This window comes from Eremomyces bilateralis (assembly GCF_010015585.1).
Source record: "Eremomyces bilateralis CBS 781.70 unplaced genomic scaffold P152scaffold_6, whole genome shotgun sequence".
NCBI classification, from domain to species: domain Eukaryota; kingdom Fungi; phylum Ascomycota; class Dothideomycetes; order Eremomycetales; family Eremomycetaceae; genus Eremomyces; species Eremomyces bilateralis.
In genome coordinates, this window is record NW_022985072.1 from 1,144,581 (window position 1) to 1,166,389 (window position 21,809).

Below are 21,809 nucleotides of genomic sequence, written 5' to 3' on the forward strand. Positions count from 1 at the left end.
CCTCCTTCACCTCCACCTCAATCCCCTTCCTTTCCCTCCCCACCGTCCCCGCCCTCGCACTCCCCTCCCCCCTCGTTCCCCGCCCAATACTCCCCAACCACGCCTCCGCACTCCTCACTGTCCCCTCCACCACCAACGCCACCTGACTCAACATCTCTAGCGCCTCCCGCCCAAACGCCAACACCCGCGTCGCATGCCGCACCGCCCCCTCGTCCCCCGCGCCCTGCCGCGGCGTCGCGCGCTCCCCATCCTGTGCGCCCGCTGTCGTCCCCGTTTCTTCGCCCGCCATCTGCCACCGGCCGGGGAGGGAGAGCAGCTGTCTCCGCACCAGCGCGCCGGCGTTCTCCGGCAACGCGCCGCCGGCGTATCGCGATACGGCGTGGGTGACGTGGCGGAGGGTCGCGAACAAGTCGTCGGTGAGGGAGTGGAGGCGCGCGGCGAGCTGGGTAGCGTCGGCGGCGACACGATCGTGTGCGGAGTGGGAGGAGTAGGATCGGGAGTGGTTTGTTGGTGGTTGTTGTTGTTGTTGTGAAGAGGAAGAGGAGGGGTCGAATTTGCCGACGAGGAGAGCGAGGGCGCTCATGACGCTAGCGATGCGCTCAGTGGCGGTGGCGAGGAGGTCGAGGCAGTAACGGAGGCTGGTGAGGCTGGAATCGGAAAGGGCGACGCCGAGGCCACTGGTGGTCATCATGAGTTGCGTGCTCCAGGTCTGCGGGTGTCGCGGTTGTCGGTCCCGCTCGGATTGGCCGGGTGGGGCTAACATCTGCTTTTCGGACGGGTGTTCGGGGTGGGGGTCGAGAGTCTCATAGTTCGGGCTGCGGTGCTCCTCATCGTAGGGAGGGAGCGATTCGCGGTCGTGGTCGCTGCGGCTTGCGAGGCTGGCTTGGCTGCTGTTGCGGATTTGCGGTATGTTGAACTCCGCGGTCGCGGGCGTGGCGGGCGTGCTGAGAGCTTTTTCGATGTCGACGAGAGATTCCGCCTGCGCCACGTCGGACGCGCTGCTTTCGAGGGACATCACGCGTCTCCGTTTGCCATCCGGACCGTTGGCTCGTACGTCCGCGTCACCGTCCTTCCGCCGCGCTTTGGCCGTGTCTTTCAAGTACTTCCGGACGGCACCCTCGACACCGGTGCGGCGGGATACGGAGCCGACGGTCTGTACCACCGGGCTGCCGACGGAATTGACGGCGCGTTCGACGCGTTCGACTTGCGAGCGGATGAAGGACGGGGAGTAGTGTTTGCTCGTGGCATATGCGGTGATCGAACCGGTGATGGCGGAGGAAAGGAGGGGGTGGGAAGACGTCAACAGGGTGAGCAGCGGCTCCGAGGCCTCGTCGACATCCACCGTGGCGTTCGACGACGCGTTCGGAGAATATACCGCCGGCGGCGAATGCTGCGGGACGCTGGCTGGCGTCATTGGGAGCGGTTGTGATGCCCCGGCGGAGGACATGCTCGCGCGGGCCACATGCGGACTCCCGGTCCTCCCCCTAAAGAAATCCGGATTCCCCAGCCCACTGAGCGCCTCCGCCGCCATCCGCACATCCGGATCGTCCATCGACAGGTTGGAGATGGTGTTTAGCGTATTGTTCACGCTGCCGGTGGTGCTGGTGCTCGTCTGCCTCCGCATGCCGGCGCCTTGCGCCGCGTGGCTGTGCGTATGCGCCGGGTCGTCGTAGCTCAGCACGCTCTCCCGCGGACTTGTCATCGCGCTCTGCGATCCGGGGACGGTCGCTGGTACCCGTGGGAAGTGGCCCGGATGCATCATCGATGGGTTCGTCCAGGCGGAGTGCGGCAGCGCGGAGCCATACGCTCCGCCATTGAAGCCGCTACCCGATAGCCGCTCGTCGCGCTTCGAGGGCGGGAGGCCCAAGGATTTTAGATCGGGCAGGTTGAGCGATGTCGACGGCTTGTGGCGTGGCACGGCGGGGAAGTCGAGGGTCGAACGATCTGTCTGCGTCGGTTGTGGAGGGGAGGTTGACGCAAATGGCTGGCGTGGTGATTGCGATTGCGAGTAGGACGGAGGACGACTCCGTGGTTGTTGTAGCTCCATCGTTGCGGTTTAGATATGTCAACCGCACCGCTTTGCAGAAGGATGTGGCTCTGCGGGCTCGGTGTCGCCCATACACGGCCTCGCTTCTGGATGTTCCAGTACTGAGCAACTGATGTCTTCCTCGTCCAGTATTTTGACCCGGTGGAAATTCGTGGTGATGAGCGAAACCGGCGTCAGATTCACCCAGGCCGTGTTGGATGTCTTGGCGGCTCGTGATAGTTCAATCCTCCAGTTTCAATAACGACGACCGACTAGGTTTGCATGTGCAAGAGGGTCCGTTCCAGCGGGTTCGTCAGCGCGGATGGCTCTGCTCGATCGCGGATGGATTTTGAGGCCTGCAAACGGAACGGATGTAGGTAGGATGGATGGCCGGTGGGAGGTCGAAAGAAATATCGGACCGGATGGTGTAAGGATAGATCGTAGGAGAGATAGGGTAGGGTAGGAAAAGACAGGATGAGACGGAAGGTAATCCAGGGCGGATGATGGACTATGGTTGGTTGGATAGCATCTAGCTTTCGTTCTTTGCATGTGAGAATTCCACTATAGACGGTTTTAATAGTATGTATTGCCGGTAAGAAGGAGGGAGGGATTCGATCTAACTGTGAGTGAGAGAGGAGCAGCATGTGATACAGCCATATTCCTTCGGATCCCCCACGACGACCCTCTCCCATTCTCCCCCATTTCCCCCCACCACCCTTGGTGCTGAACATAATTAGAGTAGAAACAGGGAGGGGCACGTGAAAGGGACATGGAAGCTCCTACTGATGCTTATGGTGGGGGAAGCGCCAGTCAGATTGGCTGGATTAACCCTTATACATCGTTACAACTTACAATAGGTGAACAGATTAATTGCCATTCACATTTCGCTTCCAAAGCTAAAACAAGTGTAGTAACCTATAGACATCATATCATAACCACCGCTAGAAATGTTCCTTCCAAAACTTAAACTTCACCTCCCGACAATCCGCCTCCTGACACGCCCGCTTGATATCCCTCGCCGCCACGCTCGGCCCGCAGAAATACACCCCCACCTCTGTCCTTAACGTCGCCTCGAGCCCCCTCCCCCCCAAATCCCGCATATAACTCCCCTCCACAATCCCATCCCTTAGCCCCGTCAACAAGCGCGGAAAGTCCGGCCGCCCAAAGTTCGTCCGACTCCGCAGCTCCGTCAGCGGATCTTTCGCCTGCCCCACGCTGTTCAGCACGATATTCTGCGCCGCGTCCACGTCCAGCCGCTGCGTCAGGTACGTATGGATGCGCAGGAAGTCGTCCTGCCCGTCGCCCGCGGCGCCCATGCTCTGCGCCTCGAGGCTGGAGAGCAGCGCCTGGAACCACTCGAAGGACGCGGTGTCCTTGCACACCCAGATGAACTCGACGCGGCGGAGGCGGCGCGGCGGGTTGGGGCCCTGGCGGAGGTGGTAGATGTTCTTGAGGATTGACGCCCATGGGGTGACGCCGATGCCGGTGCCGATGAGCACGGCGATCTCGTTGGAGAACACGTCCTCGGCGGGCGCGCCGTACGGGCCGTCGATGCGGATCTGCGGCATCGTCTGCCCGGCTTGGAGGGCCACTTCATACATGCCGGAGGGGTCGACGGGGCAGCTGGTGATGGTGAAGGGGTGCCATTGGTAGTAGGAGATGGAAGGGCAGTTGAGGAAGAGCCATTGGCCGGGTTTGTAGTGCATCGAGGGTTTGCGGAATTGGATCTCGACGGCGTCTGGGGCGGTTAGTGGATTCCGCTGAGTAGGGAAGGTAGGTCTTACCGTATGGATGCTTGACGACCTTAACGATCTCCGTCGCTTGCCGGGCGCGGATTTCACGGTAGATCCGCTCGAGCAGGTATAAACCGCCCCCGACTAACTCCCATCGCCAGCCCTCGTATCCAATGCAATGATTCCAGAAATTGGCACCAGCAAACGGGCTATAAGGATCCGTCGTGTCACGCACGAAGCATCCGGTCGCATGCGTATACATGCCCAGGAGGAACGGGATGAAGAGGTGATGCGCATACCAAAACGTCTCATACGACTGCTGTCGTACCCGGTGATGAGCGGTAGTGTACATCAAGAGCATGCACAGCAGCATGATATGCCCGGTAATCCCACCCGCCTGGGTATAATGAATCTGCAGCGCCAGTTCCGGGCGGAGCTGCGCCTTCTCTACGTTGATGAAGCTGAATCACACGTTAGTATTGACCTGGCAGCACAGCACTCGTTACCTACTTGACGTAATGACTGGCGACATGAACCATCGTCCACCACAGCAGCTGATAGGCCACCTGCCGATGGAACCATTGCGATTCATCTAGCGGAAGCCATCGAATTTTCGGTCGAACGTATCGGAGGATCGTCCGACACATGGGTAACAGAATGATCATCGTATCGACCGACAGAACCAACCCGGCTCCTCGCGAGAACCACACCGAGTACGTGAGCGTGTTCAACCCCGCGAGACGGGCATCACTTTGCTGCTTCCACCTGGACATAGCAGTTAGTATCGGATCGCGTCATCTGGTCGGGTTGCGCTCTGGGACACTCACCATCCAACGGCAAAAAGCGCCCAATGAAGTCCATGGAAAGCGAGGTAGAAAATCAACTTCCGCGCCGTGAAATGCTTCTGCCAGAACGTCCGCTCCGTTTGACCCATTTTGCAACGATAGGTCTCCCTTTATCCAAAGTAAACCAGCGGGATGACTTCTGAGGTGCTAGAGGTACTGAGGCGAAGCAAGGAAGCTATCGTCCGATTCCTTCGAATACGCAATCAAACCCCGAGAAGAAAGAGATGTCGTCCGTGAGGGGTATATACAACCAACCCCGTGATTCGTAACGAGTAGCTAACAAAATGCAAAGTCGTTTCCAAGAGATTATCGTACGGAAGGGAACGCCGACAGGTGTACCCAGCGCAAAAAAAGAGCGACAATTAGACCTGCAGATGGTAAAAAGGAAAGGTCACCGGCCAGCCAGATCTAGGAATGAAAGTAGAGATGAGGGAGAAACCTGCGAATGCCCTAGAGTGGACGAGCGGTAGGTATGTGCGGTGGATGAGTTATGAGGAAATTGTAAATTTGGATCAGTCGCGGATCGCCTGCGCTGCGTATTGGACTGCTTTGTGAAGAGAGGAATGCAATTCCTTTTTCAGATGTAATTGTTTGAGGCAGCTCGGGACCAGAGCTGCGAGATCCCGGTGGCCGACGACTTCTGTAGTTCGCCTTCACCTAGTCCTCGGTCTGAAACTGCCGACACTCGTTAACAGCAGTGTGAATTCTCTCGAGTAATGGGTCCCGGGGGTTGGGTTTGACGTGTTGCTTTCCCATGTACTAGTTGAGAAGTTCAACCATGCAGGTAGGGCGGTCTGATCGAGGTTGTCTCAGATGTGTATCGGACTGGGACAGAGTCTGAGGGGTCAGGGAGATGTGGTGCGGGATTATCGTGATACAATGCTTCGGTGGAGTATTCGGAAATGTATGAAGGAAGTCCGTCTGATTTTAACTCGACGGTGGAAATGCGATTTGGATCTAAGGCGCGGAATCCGATATTCCCAGATGAGTTTCGAATGAAGTAACAGGACACGGTTCCTGATAAAGGTATTTCTCCCGTTCCAGCTCCTAATCCCAGCGTCAATCGTCCGCCAACCTCTTCCAGCAATCCTTTAATTCTTTCAAAGTGTGCGGCGCAAATCGCGCTGTGCGGCGATCCAGGGCGAAGGGGGGGCGTTGGTATGGGATGTCGGATCTGAGACGTACAGCCGTCAGAAGTCCGCCTGACTGAAACGCTGGTGGGCTGTCAGCGGAAGGCGGGGCGCAGAGGTGCTTTCGGCGGTGTGGATAGGTAGCCCGGGGATGGCAGTGCGCGGCGAGCTCATTGCGGGCGATTGAGGCACATCGTGAGGCGGAAGGAATGGAAGGGAAGATACAGTGTGGAAGGATACGGTAGTGATGCAGAAATGTTGGCGATGGGCGTTCGCATGTCCAAGTGTGGACTATGGAGAAGCGAGGGACCACCCGATGTACCGACTGGGATCTTCCCGTGAAATCCACCACACTAATCGGGATCCTCAAAACCTAAAGCGAGTCAGGAGTAGCGAGGAGGGGTATCAAAGACCAAGGCGAATAGTACGGAATATGCAAGTCAGGATATCACCGACTGACATTTCCAGAATAACCAATTCGTTGAGATATCGAATCGGAGACCATTGTTCTCAGTCGATTCTCCCAGAGTTTCCGTGTCTCGTCCAGTCTCCAGGAAGATAGAGGAGCTATTTTTGCTCGCACATGGTTCTGCAGCGACAAGGACTGGTCACCAACGGATTGGTGACGTGCGACCCGGAGCATGCAAGGTCCAACCAATCTGCATGGTGCTGCAACCGCCCGAAAACAGACTACCCAACGCCCCGGCTTGTCAGTCCTGGAAGGTTGTGGATGGTCACACTTGGTATTCAGCTCTCGTAATGCCCTTGCATTGTGCTGGTTCGGAACCTGTTGTACTTCGAGGGACTTTTCCAATGAGCCGACATGAAGCGACTCGGCGCTCTGGGTGGGTACGACGGAAAGTAAAATCGGGTTCACTGACATCCTCCACAGCCCAAACATCACTCTCGACGGGCGTGTTGCCAAATTACCAAAATCTAATTGACAAATGTTACGATCGAAGTCAACGCCGAGGACACGCCAAAGATCAAGTAAGATTTGAACTAAGAAATTCAGACTTCGCTTCGAAGGATATTGCTAAACTCATCACGCCAAGAGCGACAACCCCGCTCGACTTGCGGTCGATCTGACATGCGGAAAACTGGTGGCTGGGGATTGGTGACGCATTTAGGGCTCACTCAAGGAATTCAATGTAGCACGAATACGGAGTATCCGAGTCGCAATCAGCAAAGCAGCCGGGATAAAAGGTGATCCATATGTGATAATCAAGACCGTATCAGTGGGTTGAAGAAGAGGGCATCCACGGCGCCGGGATATCCATTCTGGTTGGAGATCTAGATGGGAGATGGAAAGATGGTGGGAGGGTGGGATGGTGAGTTGGTGATGGTGTGTAGCTGTGGGAGGGAGGAAGCGAAGCCGAAGGTGACGGTCCGAATCGAGGGGCGGCCTTGGGCGGTCAGGCCCCCTGCAAGCTCCATTTGGTTCACAATTCACATTTACATTTCACATTTCACATTTCACACTTCATGCGCATTACGAACTCTCGGTGTACAGGATTTGATAATTGGATTCGCACTAATATCTATCCTCCATATTCCATGTCATTGAAGCGAGCGGGAATATCTGTCCACTGTCCATATACTGCTCCAGAAGATCCTCAAACACTTCCTGGAGCCGCAACTGGTTGACTGATGCCACGGCGGTAATCTGGTACGGCTAAGCGCCACCCCTCCATTTCCTGCCAGTCAATTCCAACGTGCGCGCCTCGTGGCCGACCCAATTGCTGGTTCCGAACCATCCGATTGCCGCATGATAAACTCCTATTGATGTCCTGGATACCATTGTAATATCCGGACAATCCAACCGACCACGGGGCACAACAAGTTGAGCCAGCAAGTGCCCAACGATAGAATGATAAATGAGAATATGAGGCAATGGATGAGACAAACACCAATCATCTCGTGTATCACCTTGCGCCTTCCCTGGCGCTTCCACCCTGGCACGGTTCACCTCCCTTTAGCTCTTTTGGGTAGGCATGTCCCTGCGATACCCTTATAACGACCCCGGCCCTTGGCTCTTCCCGGAGCTAATACCCCGGTCGATCGATGAGAATCACGGATCCTCGGGCTGGGATTGGCTGGAGGGCCGTGCCTGTAGCCGCCCACCATGCATGGACTCCACATGCACCCAGATTCCCCTCCCCAACCCCATGTCTTGCACTGATTGACTGATTTCACAGTGAGCTTCTCGTCCACACCATGAACCCGGTGGGAGGAGGGCGGCAGACTCTGGTGATGTCTCTTGCTCGAATGTCAGTGGAACCACTTATCACATCACCCAAGAGGTTCCTTTCGAGCTATCGTCAACTAACTTCATGCTTCTATCCGACTTGGTCCGCTTCGATATCCTGCTATCGTAAAGATTGATACGAGTCTCCCCCGCTCGTCCACTTCCCACTGGTAGAGAATCGCATGAAATACCTCCTCCTACCCGCCACTCCCTCACACCACAATCCGCGACACCTCGAGTTGCAGATTCGTATTTCTGCCTCTTTCACTGCCTCACCTCTGAACCTCCTGTCAGCGAACATTCCCCACCGAGAAGACATCGCCTCCATTGAATCCATCCCGCAATTAGCCATCGACTCGCCACGATGTCCGCCGCATAACCGCCGCTTGACTGCTAATTTCGGAGCGAAGTAAGAGAAGGAAATCGAAGTCAAGCGACCTCAAACGCGACCTCAAACGGCGTCGACCAATTTCTCCTCGCCTATTACTCACGTCGCTACTACCATTCCTCCCCGTGGACGCCTTGATACTTCCGCCTCCTCGTCGATCCTTCGCCTCTCTTAAAATTAGTCTTCGATCCCATTCCAGATCCCTATATACGGCAAGGAAGCGACAGAAACCACGCTTTGACAGCGCCCCTTAGACCGACCATTTCTTCGTTCCCATCTCCACCCGTAACGCACTTCCGACACCCACCGCCGCTAACCACCTCGCCCACGAACCCATCCAATTTTCCTCGAACACGCCGTATCCCCACCCGGCACAGATCGCTCCCCACGGCAAGGTTCGATCACGCCCACAAATCCTGAACTCGGCACCCCGCACCGTTCCAGCGCGGACGGCGATGGAGTCTGGGTGCTAGTGCCCAGGCTGGACGATGCAATTCGGGGTTTACATATACCAGGCTCTACCCGTGTGCGCTTGTGCTTAGTTCTCCGCTCTTCGTACTTTCGTTGAGCGTTGACCGTGCAGCGTGGAACTGCCCTGGTGGAGTGAAGCCCTTCTTTCTTGCATCTCGCTTTTCGCTGTTGCGGCCGGGTCCGATCTTTGGGTGATATCTTGCTCTCCTGCTCATCATCGGTTGGCTGCGTCACTCGTTGGAGGAAGCTAGCATCTCGAGATATATCACACCCGAACCAACCTCTCCCAATCGGCATACGAGCCTACCTAATCATCAACTGATATTCAAACCATCATGGGTCGCCTAATAAAGAATCACTGGGCCCGCCTCATCGTCCTCACAGCCGCAGCCTGTAAGCTCCCCCATCCCCCTCCAATCCACCCACTAACCCCCCAGACCAACTCGCCGCCGCCCTCGAAGCCTTCTTCTGGCCCAAAATCTTCTGGGACTTCCTCTCCCACAACCTTGACCGCGCCGTCACCCCGATCCCCTTCCTGCAGGTCATCAACCTCATCTTCGCCGTCTCCGCCCTCGCCCTCGAGTGGCCGCTGAAGTACATCGCCGGGACGTCGCTCCATCGGAGCATCGAGCTGAGGTTGATTATAATCCCGCTGTATGCCTTGGCGTCGATCTTGTTGTACCAGGGGACAAATCCCGCGATCTACTATATCATCGCTGAGGGTATCTATTTCTGGGGTTTCTCGGAAGGAGAGGTGAGTCGCCGTCGACTGGTTTAGCTTTCGAGAACTCGGCTGATTCGATGATAGACTATTTGCGAACGACCGTGGACATTACCAGTCCGCGTGCGACGATCGGAACTAGGCGGTTCAAAGGTATAACCCTTGCGGTTACCTTTCCAGTTTCTGTTTCTGTGCATATCCGTCCAACCGTCCGTAAATACTCTCTGGACGACGGTGACGATGATGGCGCGTGGGTTGTGAAAGGTCGGGGAACTTTGCATAGCGTGGCGCATGGCCTTTGGGGGCCTTTTTACACCATGCCTCTCAAGCGTCGGGCAATATATTGTGTTATTTCGGACTGCGAGCGAATATCTTGTTGATGGAAGTTTGTTGTAGAGTAATGACGGCTCGAGCCCATGTGGCTCGATATGAATCTAGCATTATATATGAATTCACCATGTTTTCATTATCATGCACAGAGCTGACTCTTCTCATCATCCTTACATCTAATACCTCGTCAACTCTGGACTTCCCTCCGCCCTCGGCGCGGAGAACCGCGTCTCCGCAAACACCTTCTGCATACCGTCCGCCTTCTTCTCGAACTGCCCGTACACCTTGTCCAGATCCTCCACCCGCACCCGATGCGTCACCATCCGCAGCGGATCGATTTCTCCGGACCGAACCTTCTCCAGCAGCTCCTCCCAGTACTTATGCACGGGCGCCTGCCCGTTCCCGATGAGCCGGATGCCCCTCTCCATGAGCGAGCCGATATTGAAGTGATTCGTCTGTTATTTGTTAGTGGTTTGTGATTTGTGTTGTCTGTTGATCCGAGCGATGAACGTACGAATCCAACATACACCCCCGTCACGCCGACCCGTCCATAGTTCCGCACGCTTGTAATCATCTCATTCAACACCTCCGACGAATCTGTCTCCGCCCCCACCGCCATTTCCACCGCATGCACCCACCCCTTCGCATACTCCCCCGCCACGCACTCCAGCCCCACATCCGGTCCCCGCCCCCCCGTCATCTCCTTCAACCGCTCCGTGACGCTCGTCCCCGCCGGCAGCTCCGCGTAGTTCAGCGTCTCGAGGCGTGGCTGCTGGGATTGACAGAAGGCGAGCCGCCAGTTGCGGTCGATGAGGATGACGCGGGCGGCGCCGTGGTGGAAGGCGAAGTCGGCGCTCATTTGCCCGATGGGGCCGGCACCCCAGATGGCGACGACGTCGTCTTTGGTGACACCGGTGTCGACGACGGCGTGCCAGGCGGTGCAGAGGACGTCGGAGAGGTAGAGGCCTGGGAGGTCATCGTCAGTACTCCCTTACTGATCCCACTGATCTGATACCACTGATCTGATCCCACCGATCCCACTGGATGGCGTAGAATCGGCCCGAGCTAGGGGGAATCACGAACCTTTCTCATCCGGCACATCATCCGGTAATTTCAACAGGTTCACGTCTCCCAACGGCACCCGCACATATTCCGCCTGCCCGCCCGCAAACCCCCCGGTGAAATGACTATACCCAAATATCCCCGCCGTCCTTCCCCCATACATCGTCCGCTGCGCCCGATTCCCACTCGTCCGCTCGCACTGGCTGCTCAACTTCCTCTCACAATACCAACACTCCCCGCACGCGATCTGAAAACTCGCCACCACGCGATCGCCCGCCCCGACGTTCTTCACCGCCGATCCCACCGCGTCCACCACCCCGCAGAACTCATGTCCCAGGATATCCCCCGGCGATAGCTCGATCACGACGCCATGCAGGAGGTGCAGATCGCTGCCGCAGACCGTACTGCCGGTGACGCGGAGGATCACGTCGGTGGGCTCGAGGAGGGTGGGTTGCGGGACGGTGCGCATGGCGACATGGTTTTTGCCTTGCCAGGTGAGGGCGCACATGGAGGTGTGTGGGGTGGTGGCGGGGGGTTTGCTGATGTCTTGGGCGGTGATGGGGTCGCCGGTGTGGCCGAGGGTTTTCTCGGCGGCGTAGGCGGCGCGGGAGGCGGCCATGGTGGTTATGGTGATGGGTCGTGAGGTGGATTGGGTTGGTGGGTGGGTTGGGTTATGGTGGTGCGGGGAGAAGTGAGTGGGAGGTCAGCCATTTAGATCGAGTTGTTGTGGAGGACTTCATGATATAGATAGACGAGGTTGAGGGGCCCGGAGTCATCATGACGTTGGATGGTATATTGGTGGAATGCATCAAATCTGAGGGATCGTGATGATCGATGGATGATGCGGCCACCCCTGTTGCTCGTTCAGACGACGTCATTCGTTCTGATGATAGTCCCCGTGTTGTGCGTCAATGGTAGGATATTATTCCTTACCTCGAATTTCAATAGTCCATTGTATATAACCTTACTATTGTGTATAGTACAATAGTTAGCACGAAACAAAATTTTATTGGGAACTACAGCCGTATATTCCCAGCGCTCATAGACCATCCCGTTGTACCCCTTACCCCTGACCAGCATCAAACCATGCATACGCGCACGTCGCCGCCTTCCCCCCAGGTTTCTGTTCCTCCGGCACCTTTCCATCGAGCCACATGCAATGCATATCTGGCCCCCCCACCGCAAATCCTGCGTGCTCGAAGGCCGACTGCGCCGCTATATTGTCCACAGGAATCTCCGCCGCGAAGTCCCCCTCCGCGCGCTGCAAGTTCTCCAGCACTGCGTGCACCAGGACGGACGCCAGCCGCGCCGACTCCGCATACAATGGCCCGATCCGATGGCCCGTGATGGACGTCCGGGAGAGAATCCACCCCCGCAATCTCCCTCCGTCCGCGCCGACGATCGCGAACCCCGTTGTGTCCGTCCGATGGAATAGCGCGTCGTCCGTCCACAGACTCCGCCGCTCCATCCCCGTATGTTTAAAATCGCTCCCCACCAGGGCCTCCTTCGCGATCTCCCGTACATCCACCAGCCGCTCCCCAACCACGGTCCTACCCCTCGGTGCCTCCAGCGGCATCTCCGCGAACGCCGGCCGAATCATCGTCCGCACCCGCGCCACGTCGACGAATCCCCGCCGCGTATACGTCCCCACCTGCTGCTCCACGGCGTCCAGCCCGACAAACTCCATGCCTCTCGCTTTGAACAGATCCAAACTGGCCTGGAAGAGTGGCGTGCCCCACCCGCGGCCGCGATAGGGCGCGTTGATGCAGAAGAAGCCGATCCAGCCGGTGGCATTCGCGGAGGTGAAGGCGCAGATGAAGCCTTCGGGTTTGGGGGAGTCGGTGGGGCAGAGAAGGAACCAGGACGCGGCGCCGGCGGTTACGTAGTGGGTGAGTCCATCGAGTTTCGAGCGGTTCTGTGTGGTTGAGTGGAGGTTGTTTTGGGGTTATCAGGACGGGCTTACCCAGCCTAACTCATTCATAAACGGCCAGAAGAGCGCTTGGACTTCTTCCACGTTGTCGGGGTTGCGGATGATATATCCATCGCCTTTCGAGATGATTGCCATTTTGGTTGATTTGGCAGACGTCGGTTCTCGTCGCAATGTGCTTTGAAATCTCTCGACTTGAGGAAGCGCAAAAGTGCGTATATCCCCTTGGTGATCGCTGGGGGTCTAATATTCCGATCAACTTGAAGAAGGTGGTATTGCGGCAGGATAAGTGTAACAGACAGCTCCTTTGTTCATGGGAATAGGTAGGTAGCTTGACTGATGGCACGCTTCATGAGACTCTGGAATGGAAACCTCTAGATCAGAGAAACGTTGTAATACCGGTACTTTTGTCCTGGAATCCTACTTCCTTCATTCTTAACTCAGGTACCCAATTCCTGATGTGAGATAAGCCGCTATCGCTGTCGGACAGCTTAGAAATCAATACTAGTTATGAACCAGCAGAGGATCACTGTAACACTGTAAGACATGATTTGTCATGTATAGGCCTAAATACGGGAATATCAATAACTAACCCTGCTGTTAATCGTGCTCAGCCGATCGTTTGCGGCGTTGGAAAAATAGGTGAAAGTGGTAATTAGGATTTCATGTCTGGGACAAGTTCAGCGCTATCTGTAGTTAGGGGTCCGTGATTTAACTACGTAAATAATCAAGAATGACCTCACTCCAGGCGGAACATCCATCCTAACCATCACTTATAGGTGCTCTCTTAATTTCCATCGCTGGTCCCCAATGTCACATCGGTAGTGGCCTGGACACTTCTTGTGTTCAATTCGATGGCGGAGATCAGTCCAAACGAGAGGACACCGTTCCATCCTCTAGCAATTAATACTACCATGCATACGATATAGATATAGCGGCACGATAGCGCAACAAACATGCGATTCCCACACATCCGATTACCACGCATCCCGTTCTTCCGCATCTGGTACTCGACCACCTACACCCTCCTCTTCTTCGTCATCTTCGTCCTCTCCGCCGTCATCCCCGGCGACCTCATCTACCAATCCATCCGTAAACCCCCCTCCCTCTCCCGCTTCAACACGAACATCGCCAACATCTTCATCGTCGCCGGCGTCTACCTCCTCACCGGCCTCCTCATCGTCTTCATCTACGCTAGCCGCCTCTATACCAACCGCATCGTCCTCACCGCCATCCCCAAATTCTACATCCCCGTCGAGGCCCCCGAGGTTGGGAAGAAGGTCCGCAAGCTGATCGAGCGCGAATGGGACCGCAGCGCCCTCATCGCCTGGGAGTCCCGCCCCCGCGACCTGGCCGCCGAGAACGACGCGCTCCATCCGTCCGCCACCCACGACACCACGGAGGAGATCCCGCATCATGCGCTGCCTGTCATGCGAAAGCGGACGCGCACGAAGGGTCGCGACTCGCCCGCCATGCCCATCGACCCGCTTAATCCGCCGTGGGGGATCATTTCACATCCAGGCTGGGATACCGCGGATACGACGTTGGGGAATGTCGCGGATCTGGTGAGCTACGGGACCGTCATTGCGGAGTTGCCGAATCTCATCGAAGCGCGAGCCGTGTCGCTTGCTCCGGTGGATCCAATGCCCGTGCCACAGCTGGACAGCGACGATAATGCACCAAACATACCCGTCTCCAGGGTTGTAGCTTTGCTGCAGCGGTCCGAGACGGCGGGGTTGCGGGAATATCTCATGCAGCTGGAAGGGCTTGGGGTGGTTCAATCATTCGATATGGCAGAAGAGTTTATTGGACGGTATGAACGAGCGAGGTTCTCCACGATCCCGGCGTCCAAAGACGAGTTCGATGAGCTCATGGTTGTGTTTGCGGAGCTCTTGAATGGGATGGAGCCCATAGATCTCGGGCTGGCTGATGAGATGCTGGCGTTTCAAGATCAAACCATGCATGGCATAGGCAGCTCGGATACGTATGAAGCCTCGTCTACTCCCGATGGCTCCGTTTTCAGATCTGCGATGCTGGCACAGGAGGAAGACGACGGCTCGGTTGGCGGGAATGCGAGTTTGTCGTCTGTGATTCGGAACACGGGGACCGAAACCAGGTGAAAGCAGCAACCTCATGATATTGAAATATTCATCGATGCGCGCTGAAGTCGGCCTTCCAATCAGGTCCAGCCGCCTGGAATCGAACACCATCTAACGATCTATGACTCTACCGAAACTAACGCCACGGCCTACAAGACGAAACAAGAACCAATCACCAACTAACCACCCCCTTCTCCCGATCAAAACCCCCCCTTAACTGTCGCTCGGGCTTCACCACCTTCCCCTTCAAAACCGAATACCTCACGATATTCTCACAATCCTCCGGCCGCACCCTCCCCAACCAAATACACTGCGTCGCCCCATCCCCCTCCGCCTCACCCCGCCGGTAGATGACCACGTTGGCCGCAAACTTGTGCCCGCCGAAATGCGACACGAAGTACACCCCCGCCCCGCCTGGCCGTTCGTCGTCTATGTCCCGGAAGAGGCCGTGCGTGCGGAGGTGCCGGGCGAATTCTTTGTACAGGAGGGGGGCGGACTGGCCGCAGCGCGCGTCACGGGTGCGGTGGCTGCAGAGGAGGATGATGTATTTGTGGGGGCAGGGGCGGGGAAGCAGGTGGGGGGCCTTCTCACTGGAAGGTTGCGATGATAGGGATTCTTGTTTGCTCAGGGTCTTCTGGAGTTCTGGCGCTGGAGAAGGACTGGGGGTTTCTCGTTTCGTTGTGAGAGGGGTTGAGTTGGTTAGTGCAGTGTTGATGTGCTGCGAGATGAGGGTGGAGGTGTTGGACGGGACCACATTATCGATGATGGTGAAAGATGGGAGTAGGAGCACGGTCGTCGTGTCGTTGGACAAGGAGGCGGGCATGTTGGAGGCAGACACTATCAGTCGCCCGTCCGTCACCTTCTCATCCGATTTGGCGATCGCCTGCATGATGGAATCCGTCTCATCCGCGACATCGTGTTTCTAGCTATCATCAGTTCCGAACCGGGACACACACATATATCTTTCGACGCACCCAATCGCTCTTCCCCGTAGCCACCAATATATGTCTATTCCACGGTTTTAGGTTGCCGTAGAGTTCCATGTCCTCGTTGATTTTGAATTTGGCGGGCAGCGACACGCTGCAGTTTTCGCAGTCATGCTCGCAATCTTCTCCGTCTATTGCCGGGTCGGTCTTGGAGAATAGTTCTTCTTTCTTCGCATGTATAAAGCCTGTCTGGTTCGGATCGGTTCCGTACACTCGGTTGACGATGCCTCGAAGCAATGACGCCATAACTACAAGAATGGATGGACGAACTCGAATAGATCTCGACCTCTCAACTTTCAGATGCAAGATAGGGAAGGATAAAGTTTGGTACGAAGTGTGGGCGTGGAAGGAAATAATAGAAATTACTCTTCAAACATTTTTGCATGGAATATCGGCAGTATAAGGATATTTCTACACTCGATGGCAACGGCATTCGGCTGGCCCCATCGGCACTACAAATTACTACGGTACCATTCTACCGTTAACTAGCAAGGTATAAGACTTAAGAGTCATCAAATAAGCATTTTGATATTGCCTTAAATCTCCCCATACGGTATCAATGCGGTTAGTCTTCACCTGTAATTCCGCACTACTTTTAGTTGCGTCATTGCATCAGATTACGAATTCTGTCCATCTGATAATTGAAGCCCTGGGGTTCGGCGTCGCGCATGTGGAGGGTGCAATATTCATCCCACAGACACCCACTGCAACCTCCGTACGCACGTCCCAACCACGACACGTAATCAGATGTACACGACGACATTTGAACAGCTGCACATAGCAGAATAAATGTCAGCCACCTCTATCCTCCTCACCGGAGCTCCCACATGGGCGGACTTGGACTGGGATGAAGCGGGTCTGCTGAAGGATTCCGACCTAAAGGCGCAACTCTCGGCGATTAGATCTCCCAGTCCGGCAAGACCGAGATGGCGGACCCTGGGACTTGCAGATCTGGATATCACGACGACGCGGCCGGTTAGGTCGGGATTATCCGATGCAGCGACGCGACGAAATAGGCATGTTTCTTCGAATGAATCAGTGGGGGAGGATGAAGAGCTGGGAGACGATGCGGAGCGGACGTTTTTGGATGACTCGTTCGCGATACACGAGGAATTCGACGACCAGTCCAATAGCTCGATTTTAGCGACAGAAGAGTCCTCGTTTCGGGCTACGGGCGACTCTTCCACCAGCGCACCATACGTCCTCCAATCCTCCCCCATAACCGCCGCCCATCTTTCCTCCCTCCCTCGCATCCTCGACCTCTCCGCGCTTCCCACCGCCACCCACGTCTTCCGATCCCGCCACGGCCCGTGTCTCTCAGTGATCAAAGCCCACCTCCTCGTCGCCGTCGTCGCGATGTGCCCGCCGAAAGCGGTAACGGTGCGCAGTCCGCAGCAGCGCGGTCAGCGGATGGAGATCGTGGAGCTGGAAGTGGCGGACGAGACGGCGGGGCGGTTTCGGATCTCGTTCTGGTTTGAGCCGTCGGAGCGCGGGGCGCGACGGGAGGCGGGGGAGGCAGATATGAGGGTGCAGCTGCGGCGTCAGGTCGAGACGCTGGAGATGGGCGATATGGTCTTGTTGACGGACATTGCGCTCAACGTGTTCAATGGGAGGGTGTGCGGACAGAGTGTTCGGGGTTGGGGGAATCGGGCAGGCACGAAGCTGTACCACCTGAGCGGTGTAGACGTGGTGCCAGGAGCGAGCCCTATCACGGAAAAGCTACAGAGAGTGAATAGGTGGCAATTGGAAATGCTTGACCCGAGGAAAAGGAATCCCAAGCGACGTTGGCACGAGAGCCTTCCTCCAGATACACAGTAGATGAATGCACAATACAATATTGGCGCAAGACGTCGTTCAAGGTAGCAACTGCTGCTTGGATGATATTCTCTAATGTGATGTAGCCGTCCACCATTGCTCCGCATCCCGTTAACCCTCCTATAATCGTCAAGTCATTCCCATACGTTCATCATCTTACAGCACCGTCCCAAACCCAAACGTCATCTTTATACTCCGCACGTAATACTCCCCCCAATTCCGCTTCGTCACCTCCTCCTGGCCCGCCGGCACCCCCTCCCAGTTCACCCGCATCACCGTCACTCCGTCCACGTTGTTCTGATCGAAGTGGATCGCCAGCGTCGAGAAATGCCCCGCCGGCCACTGTGCGAGCCGCCATTTCTGCACGATCCGCGTCGGCGCCGCCAGCTCCACGAACTCCCCGCTGACGTTCCCGCCGAACAACTCGAACTTGCCGCCTTGCCGCGCGCCCTCCCATTGGCTGGGTGCGGCACGCGTGAAGGCGGCGACGCGTTGGGGATCAGTGAAGGTCTGGTAGAGTTGGTCGGCGCTGGTGCGGAACTCGGCGTCATCGTTTAGGGTCACGACGTTGACGTTGCTGGTGGGTGTGTGCAATGAACTTGCCGGTTTTGATGCATCGCTACCTTTCGGCGTTGAAGTGCTTGACACGTATTGTGGGGTGGTGAAGCCGCTGGATGGGTTGGCGCCCGGTGCATGCTGCAGGTCTTTGCCATGCTCGGCGATGAGGGCCGGGGCGAGCTCGACGAGTTTCTTACGGAGTTGGGGAGTGAGTTTGGAGCGGACGAGGTCTTTGACGGCTTGCTTCTTCTCCGACTCGGAGTAGACATCCACGTCAAAGACGAACTCGTCCTCCTCGGTATCGTGAGCGACCTCAGGGACCGTGATGGTGCCGCTGACGTCCTCTCCTTCCGCGTTCTTGCCGCTGTATTCCAACTGCAGCTTCACGTCGAACAAGGTGATGACCTTGTTCTTCCGTTGGCTCACGTCGACGTCCCCGTCCATGCTGATGATTTTATCGACCTTGGCGGTGATATCACCGTCCTGGGCTTCGACAGTGGAGAGTTCTTTCTCCAACCACTCCTTCGCCCACACAGAAACATCTTTATTGACCCAATGCCAATTGTTGGGGTTGTGAAGCACCATGGTGGCGAGGTGAAGAGTTTTGTTGATATCCAACGGGTATGTTTCGGCTAAGCTCAAAATTGTCAGCCTGTGTCCGCTCAAAATTGAATTAAGCCAGTTATGACAATGAAGGTCGATCAGTTAATGCATATAAGGTGAAATGTCCACATTGTAATGAGTACAAGTCGTTCGGATTGGTGCACAGCATGTATAATCATCATTCGACGCGGGAAACGGAGGGGATTGGAAATCAGACATACCTTTTGTATTTTCAGCTGCTAAAGAGCTGTCGAGGCAACTCAGCTAGCGAGATGGAGTGTCATTAAGGTGGATGAAGGTTTTGTAACCAAATAAACATGAGAGGAGGTGTGAGAGGAGGTGTGGTTGATGGATGGGCTCTTGAAGAGCGAACAGCCCGGGCTGGAAAGTTGTAGAAGTTCATGGACGAGAGGTGAAGTAAAGTTTTTATACTTCGTGAGCCTAGGGTTAATTCTCTGGGACCCACCTTTGACCCTCTAAAAAAACCCTCCTCGCTACAGGCCTAGAGCTATGTGCGAATTGCGATTAGACACGCGAATATTAATACGACAGATTACGCAGCACCATGGAGCAGAAATTTGTTGAATTTACGTGGATATCATTGAACCCGTCACGCTTAACATACAAATTCCGCAAATTTTATCTCAGTTCATCCAAACCGAGCTCCGGTTCTGCCGAACCTTTAAGACGCCTCACTCCATGCGAACCACGGATTCGTGGAGATGCTAAGACTGCTACCGACTCATCTAGAGACTAATCTAGATCTTGATGGCGTTCTCGATAGCCTTGCGCTTCTTCTCCTGGCGAGCATTGGCCTTGGCGCCCATGATACCACCACCCCAGTGACGACGGGCCTCGTCAGCCTTCTCACCATAGCCCTCCTTGATGGCGGAAACGAGCTTGGAGAACTCGTTCTTGTCCTCAGCGCGGACCTCGGTCAGAGCCAAGACAGCAGCGGTCTGGAAAAGTTAGTTTCAGTGTATCGATGTAGAGTTTGTTGAATTACCTTCTTGTGGACAACAGTCCCCAATCGGGCCTTGCCCTTGACAATGGCGTAAGGGACACCCATCTTTTTGCAGAGAGTGGGGAGGAAGATGACAAGCTCGATGGGGTCAACATCGTTGGCAATAAGGACCAGAGATGCCTTCTTGTTCTCGATGAGCCCAACAATATGGTTCAAGCCGTACTTGACGGTGTAGGGCTTCTTGCTGACGTCCTCCTTCTTCTTTCCCTCGGCAACAGCGGTAGCCTCCTGGTGCAGACGATCCTTCTTCTCAGGCTTAGTCTCAGGTCGGTACTTGTTGAGCAGCTTGAAGCTCTGAGCGGCGGTGTTGCGGTCGAGAGTGTGCTGGAATTGGGCGATTTGCGGCGGGACCTTCAGGCGCATGTTGAGGATCTTCTTCTGGCGCTGAAGACGGACATACTCGGGCCACTTCACCATGCGCCCGAGGTTGCGCTTCGGTTGGATGTCTTGGCCGATACCGAAGTTTCGGGTGCGCTTCTCGATGAGAGGGTTCTACATGATGTGAGCGCAATGAAATATATGATAGGAAGATGTTACGAACCTTGACCTGCTTCTTGCTGCCAGCCTTCCCTCCTGCGAAGGGCGCGGGCGCGGGCGCCGCTTTCTTTCCTTTGGGTGGCTGTCATTGAGAGAGAACCATCAGCAACTGTTTATCCAGAAGAGGTTTCTCGTCTCTAAGAGCAAGGTTCCACCAGTGGAAGACCTTGCTCAGCCGTTTCTCATCCATTATTAGCAAGGACGATGAAATCGTCCTGCTTGGATTGAGTGCACGAACACGACGACCATGGGTTGTCGCATTGTATTGCAATTGGGGAAAGGGTCAACGACCCGAGGGGAAGATGCTAGCTTACCATGATGAAGGATATTGTATCAAGAACTTGAAGCTGACACAGAAAGGAAGATGTAGAGGTTGACAAAGGATGTTGAAGTGGACGATGAAAAGCGAAGATATTGTGTGGAATCGCTTATGAATTTTTGTTTCCGAGGATCTGCCGAAGTGTGGGTCAAATTGGTGCCTTAGGCCTCAACTTCCAGCCAGACATGGCCAGCCGCTTCTACTTTATCTCAGTTGGGACTCAGGCGGCAATGGTGCCCCCTGGCCATTATGGGGCTCCGCTATACCCAATGAAGCCCAGCCTCTTCTTTAGCACACGCCACTAAATATTGACCAATCATGCGCCTTGAAGGCAGAGGGCACCACTGCCGTCTGAGAGACTCTTGCATAGTTTGTGTGGAGGTGTACAGCTTCATATCGTGAAATAGGTGAGAGAACTCCCATCGCTAAGTGTACTTGATACAGAATGGCTATCGCTAATATGTTTTCAGAAATTGATTCTACGCGTTGACTTCTACATTTCATCAAGTTTTAGGACCAACCCAACCACTCTACAGTCCAAGAACGCATCATCTTCCTCTTCACCATGTCGACCGCGTCCTTCCTCTCAAGTGAGTTATCTTCTATACCGCCAGATGAGATATATTTATCATCATCGCCCTCTCCTTCGTCTTCACCCTCAGATTCGACACCCCGACCAAAACGTCCTTCCCCAAGACGATCCCCTACAAGATATCGGCAGATTCGGCGTGTTACAGGGAAGAGAAGGCTTCAACCATTTGACAAATTCCGCGAAACAATGTACCTGTGGCGAGAGCAGCGGTTCACATTTAAAGAATTTCTCCGCGTCTGGTTACTATCGGATAAGCACCATGGTACCTTGGGAAGGACTACAAGGGTTGGATTATTCCGTGAACTCTTAGAAGAGGAGGAAATCCGTGAGGTTGTTGGCCATCACCCCTCAAGCCGCCGTAATTGGCAACCTCTCCTCAAAGAACTTGATGGCTT

At 55.5% G+C, this 21,809-nt stretch overlaps 11 protein-coding genes across 11 annotated transcripts; 3 read left to right on the forward strand and 8 right to left on the reverse strand.

Moving 5' to 3' along the window:
* Window positions 1-79: 79 nt before the first annotated feature.
* P152DRAFT_379051 (transcription factor Opi1) lies at window positions 80-1,603 on the reverse strand (the record flags this gene model as incomplete). The annotated part of the gene is made up of 3 exons (XM_033675688.1): window positions 80-916; window positions 1,055-1,390; window positions 1,463-1,603. Coding segments are annotated over 3 exons (1,314 nt in total), but the record flags the coding sequence as incomplete, so codon positions are not given.
* A 1,364-nt stretch (window positions 1,604-2,967) lies between these two features.
* Window positions 2,968-4,693, reverse strand: P152DRAFT_448335 (dual oxidase 1 precursor; the record flags this gene model as incomplete). Its single annotated transcript, XM_033678048.1, has 4 exons — window positions 2,968-3,764; window positions 3,811-4,220; window positions 4,270-4,524; window positions 4,587-4,693. 4 exons carry the CDS (start codon window positions 4,691-4,693, stop codon window positions 2,968-2,970), a joined length of 1,569 nt encoding a protein of 522 aa, XP_033535595.1.
* A 3,815-nt stretch (window positions 4,694-8,508) lies between these two features.
* On the reverse strand, window positions 8,509-9,270 carry P152DRAFT_299291 (uncharacterized protein). The gene has a single exon (XM_033675074.1). It carries the CDS (start codon window positions 9,136-9,138, stop codon window positions 8,683-8,685), a length of 456 nt encoding a protein of 151 aa, XP_033535596.1. The 5' UTR covers window positions 9,139-9,270; the 3' UTR covers window positions 8,509-8,682.
* On the forward strand, window positions 8,761-9,965 carry P152DRAFT_299325 (uncharacterized protein). Its single transcript, XM_033675076.1, has 4 exons — window positions 8,761-8,987; window positions 9,039-9,234; window positions 9,279-9,595; window positions 9,650-9,965. Exons 2-4 carry the CDS (start codon window positions 9,177-9,179, stop codon window positions 9,719-9,721), a joined length of 447 nt encoding a protein of 148 aa, XP_033535597.1. The 5' UTR covers window positions 8,761-8,987; window positions 9,039-9,176; the 3' UTR covers window positions 9,722-9,965.
* Window positions 9,966-10,005: 40 nt separating this feature from the next.
* P152DRAFT_299310 (GroES-like protein) lies at window positions 10,006-11,795 on the reverse strand. The gene is made up of 3 exons (XM_033675075.1): window positions 10,976-11,795; window positions 10,407-10,858; window positions 10,006-10,347 (listed from the first exon to the last, which is right to left on the reverse strand). Exons 1-3 carry the CDS (start codon window positions 11,571-11,573, stop codon window positions 10,069-10,071), a joined length of 1,329 nt encoding a protein of 442 aa, XP_033535598.1. The 5' UTR covers window positions 11,574-11,795; the 3' UTR covers window positions 10,006-10,068.
* On the reverse strand, window positions 11,766-13,544 carry P152DRAFT_299337 (uncharacterized protein). The gene is made up of 4 exons (XM_033675077.1): window positions 13,475-13,544; window positions 13,182-13,410; window positions 12,918-13,124; window positions 11,766-12,869 (listed from the first exon to the last, which is right to left on the reverse strand). Exons 2-4 carry the CDS (start codon window positions 13,194-13,196, stop codon window positions 12,018-12,020), a joined length of 1,074 nt encoding a protein of 357 aa, XP_033535599.1. The 5' UTR covers window positions 13,197-13,410; window positions 13,475-13,544; the 3' UTR covers window positions 11,766-12,017.
* A 172-nt stretch (window positions 13,545-13,716) lies between these two features.
* Window positions 13,717-15,001, forward strand: P152DRAFT_433605 (uncharacterized protein; the record flags this gene model as incomplete). The annotated part of the gene is made up of 1 exon (XM_033677466.1): window positions 13,717-15,001. Exon 1 carries the CDS (start codon window positions 13,838-13,840, stop codon window positions 14,999-15,001), a length of 1,164 nt encoding a protein of 387 aa, XP_033535600.1. The 5' UTR covers window positions 13,717-13,837.
* A 151-nt stretch (window positions 15,002-15,152) lies between these two features.
* On the reverse strand, window positions 15,153-16,131 carry P152DRAFT_368014 (Sucraseferredoxin-like protein; the record flags this gene model as incomplete). Its single annotated transcript, XM_033675455.1, has 2 exons — window positions 15,153-15,902; window positions 15,955-16,131. Coding segments are annotated over 2 exons (927 nt in total), but the record flags the coding sequence as incomplete, so codon positions are not given.
* Window positions 16,132-16,484: 353 nt separating this feature from the next.
* Window positions 16,485-18,004, forward strand: P152DRAFT_457340 (uncharacterized protein). The gene has a single exon (XM_033679206.1). It carries the CDS (start codon window positions 16,756-16,758, stop codon window positions 17,782-17,784), a length of 1,029 nt encoding a protein of 342 aa, XP_033535602.1. The 5' UTR covers window positions 16,485-16,755; the 3' UTR covers window positions 17,785-18,004.
* On the reverse strand, window positions 17,575-19,303 carry P152DRAFT_457342 (hsp90-like protein). The gene has a single exon (XM_033679207.1). It carries the CDS (start codon window positions 18,922-18,924, stop codon window positions 17,938-17,940), a length of 987 nt encoding a protein of 328 aa, XP_033535603.1. The 5' UTR covers window positions 18,925-19,303; the 3' UTR covers window positions 17,575-17,937.
* Window positions 19,304-19,700: 397 nt separating this feature from the next.
* On the reverse strand, window positions 19,701-21,580 carry P152DRAFT_465719 (60S ribosomal protein L8-B; the record flags this gene model as incomplete). Its single annotated transcript, XM_033680647.1, has 4 exons — window positions 19,701-19,901; window positions 19,949-20,458; window positions 20,508-20,585; window positions 21,578-21,580. The coding sequence occupies 4 exons, from the start codon at window positions 21,578-21,580 to the stop codon at window positions 19,701-19,703; spliced, it is 792 nt and encodes a 263-aa protein (XP_033535604.1).
* Window positions 21,581-21,809: the final 229 nt, after the last annotated feature.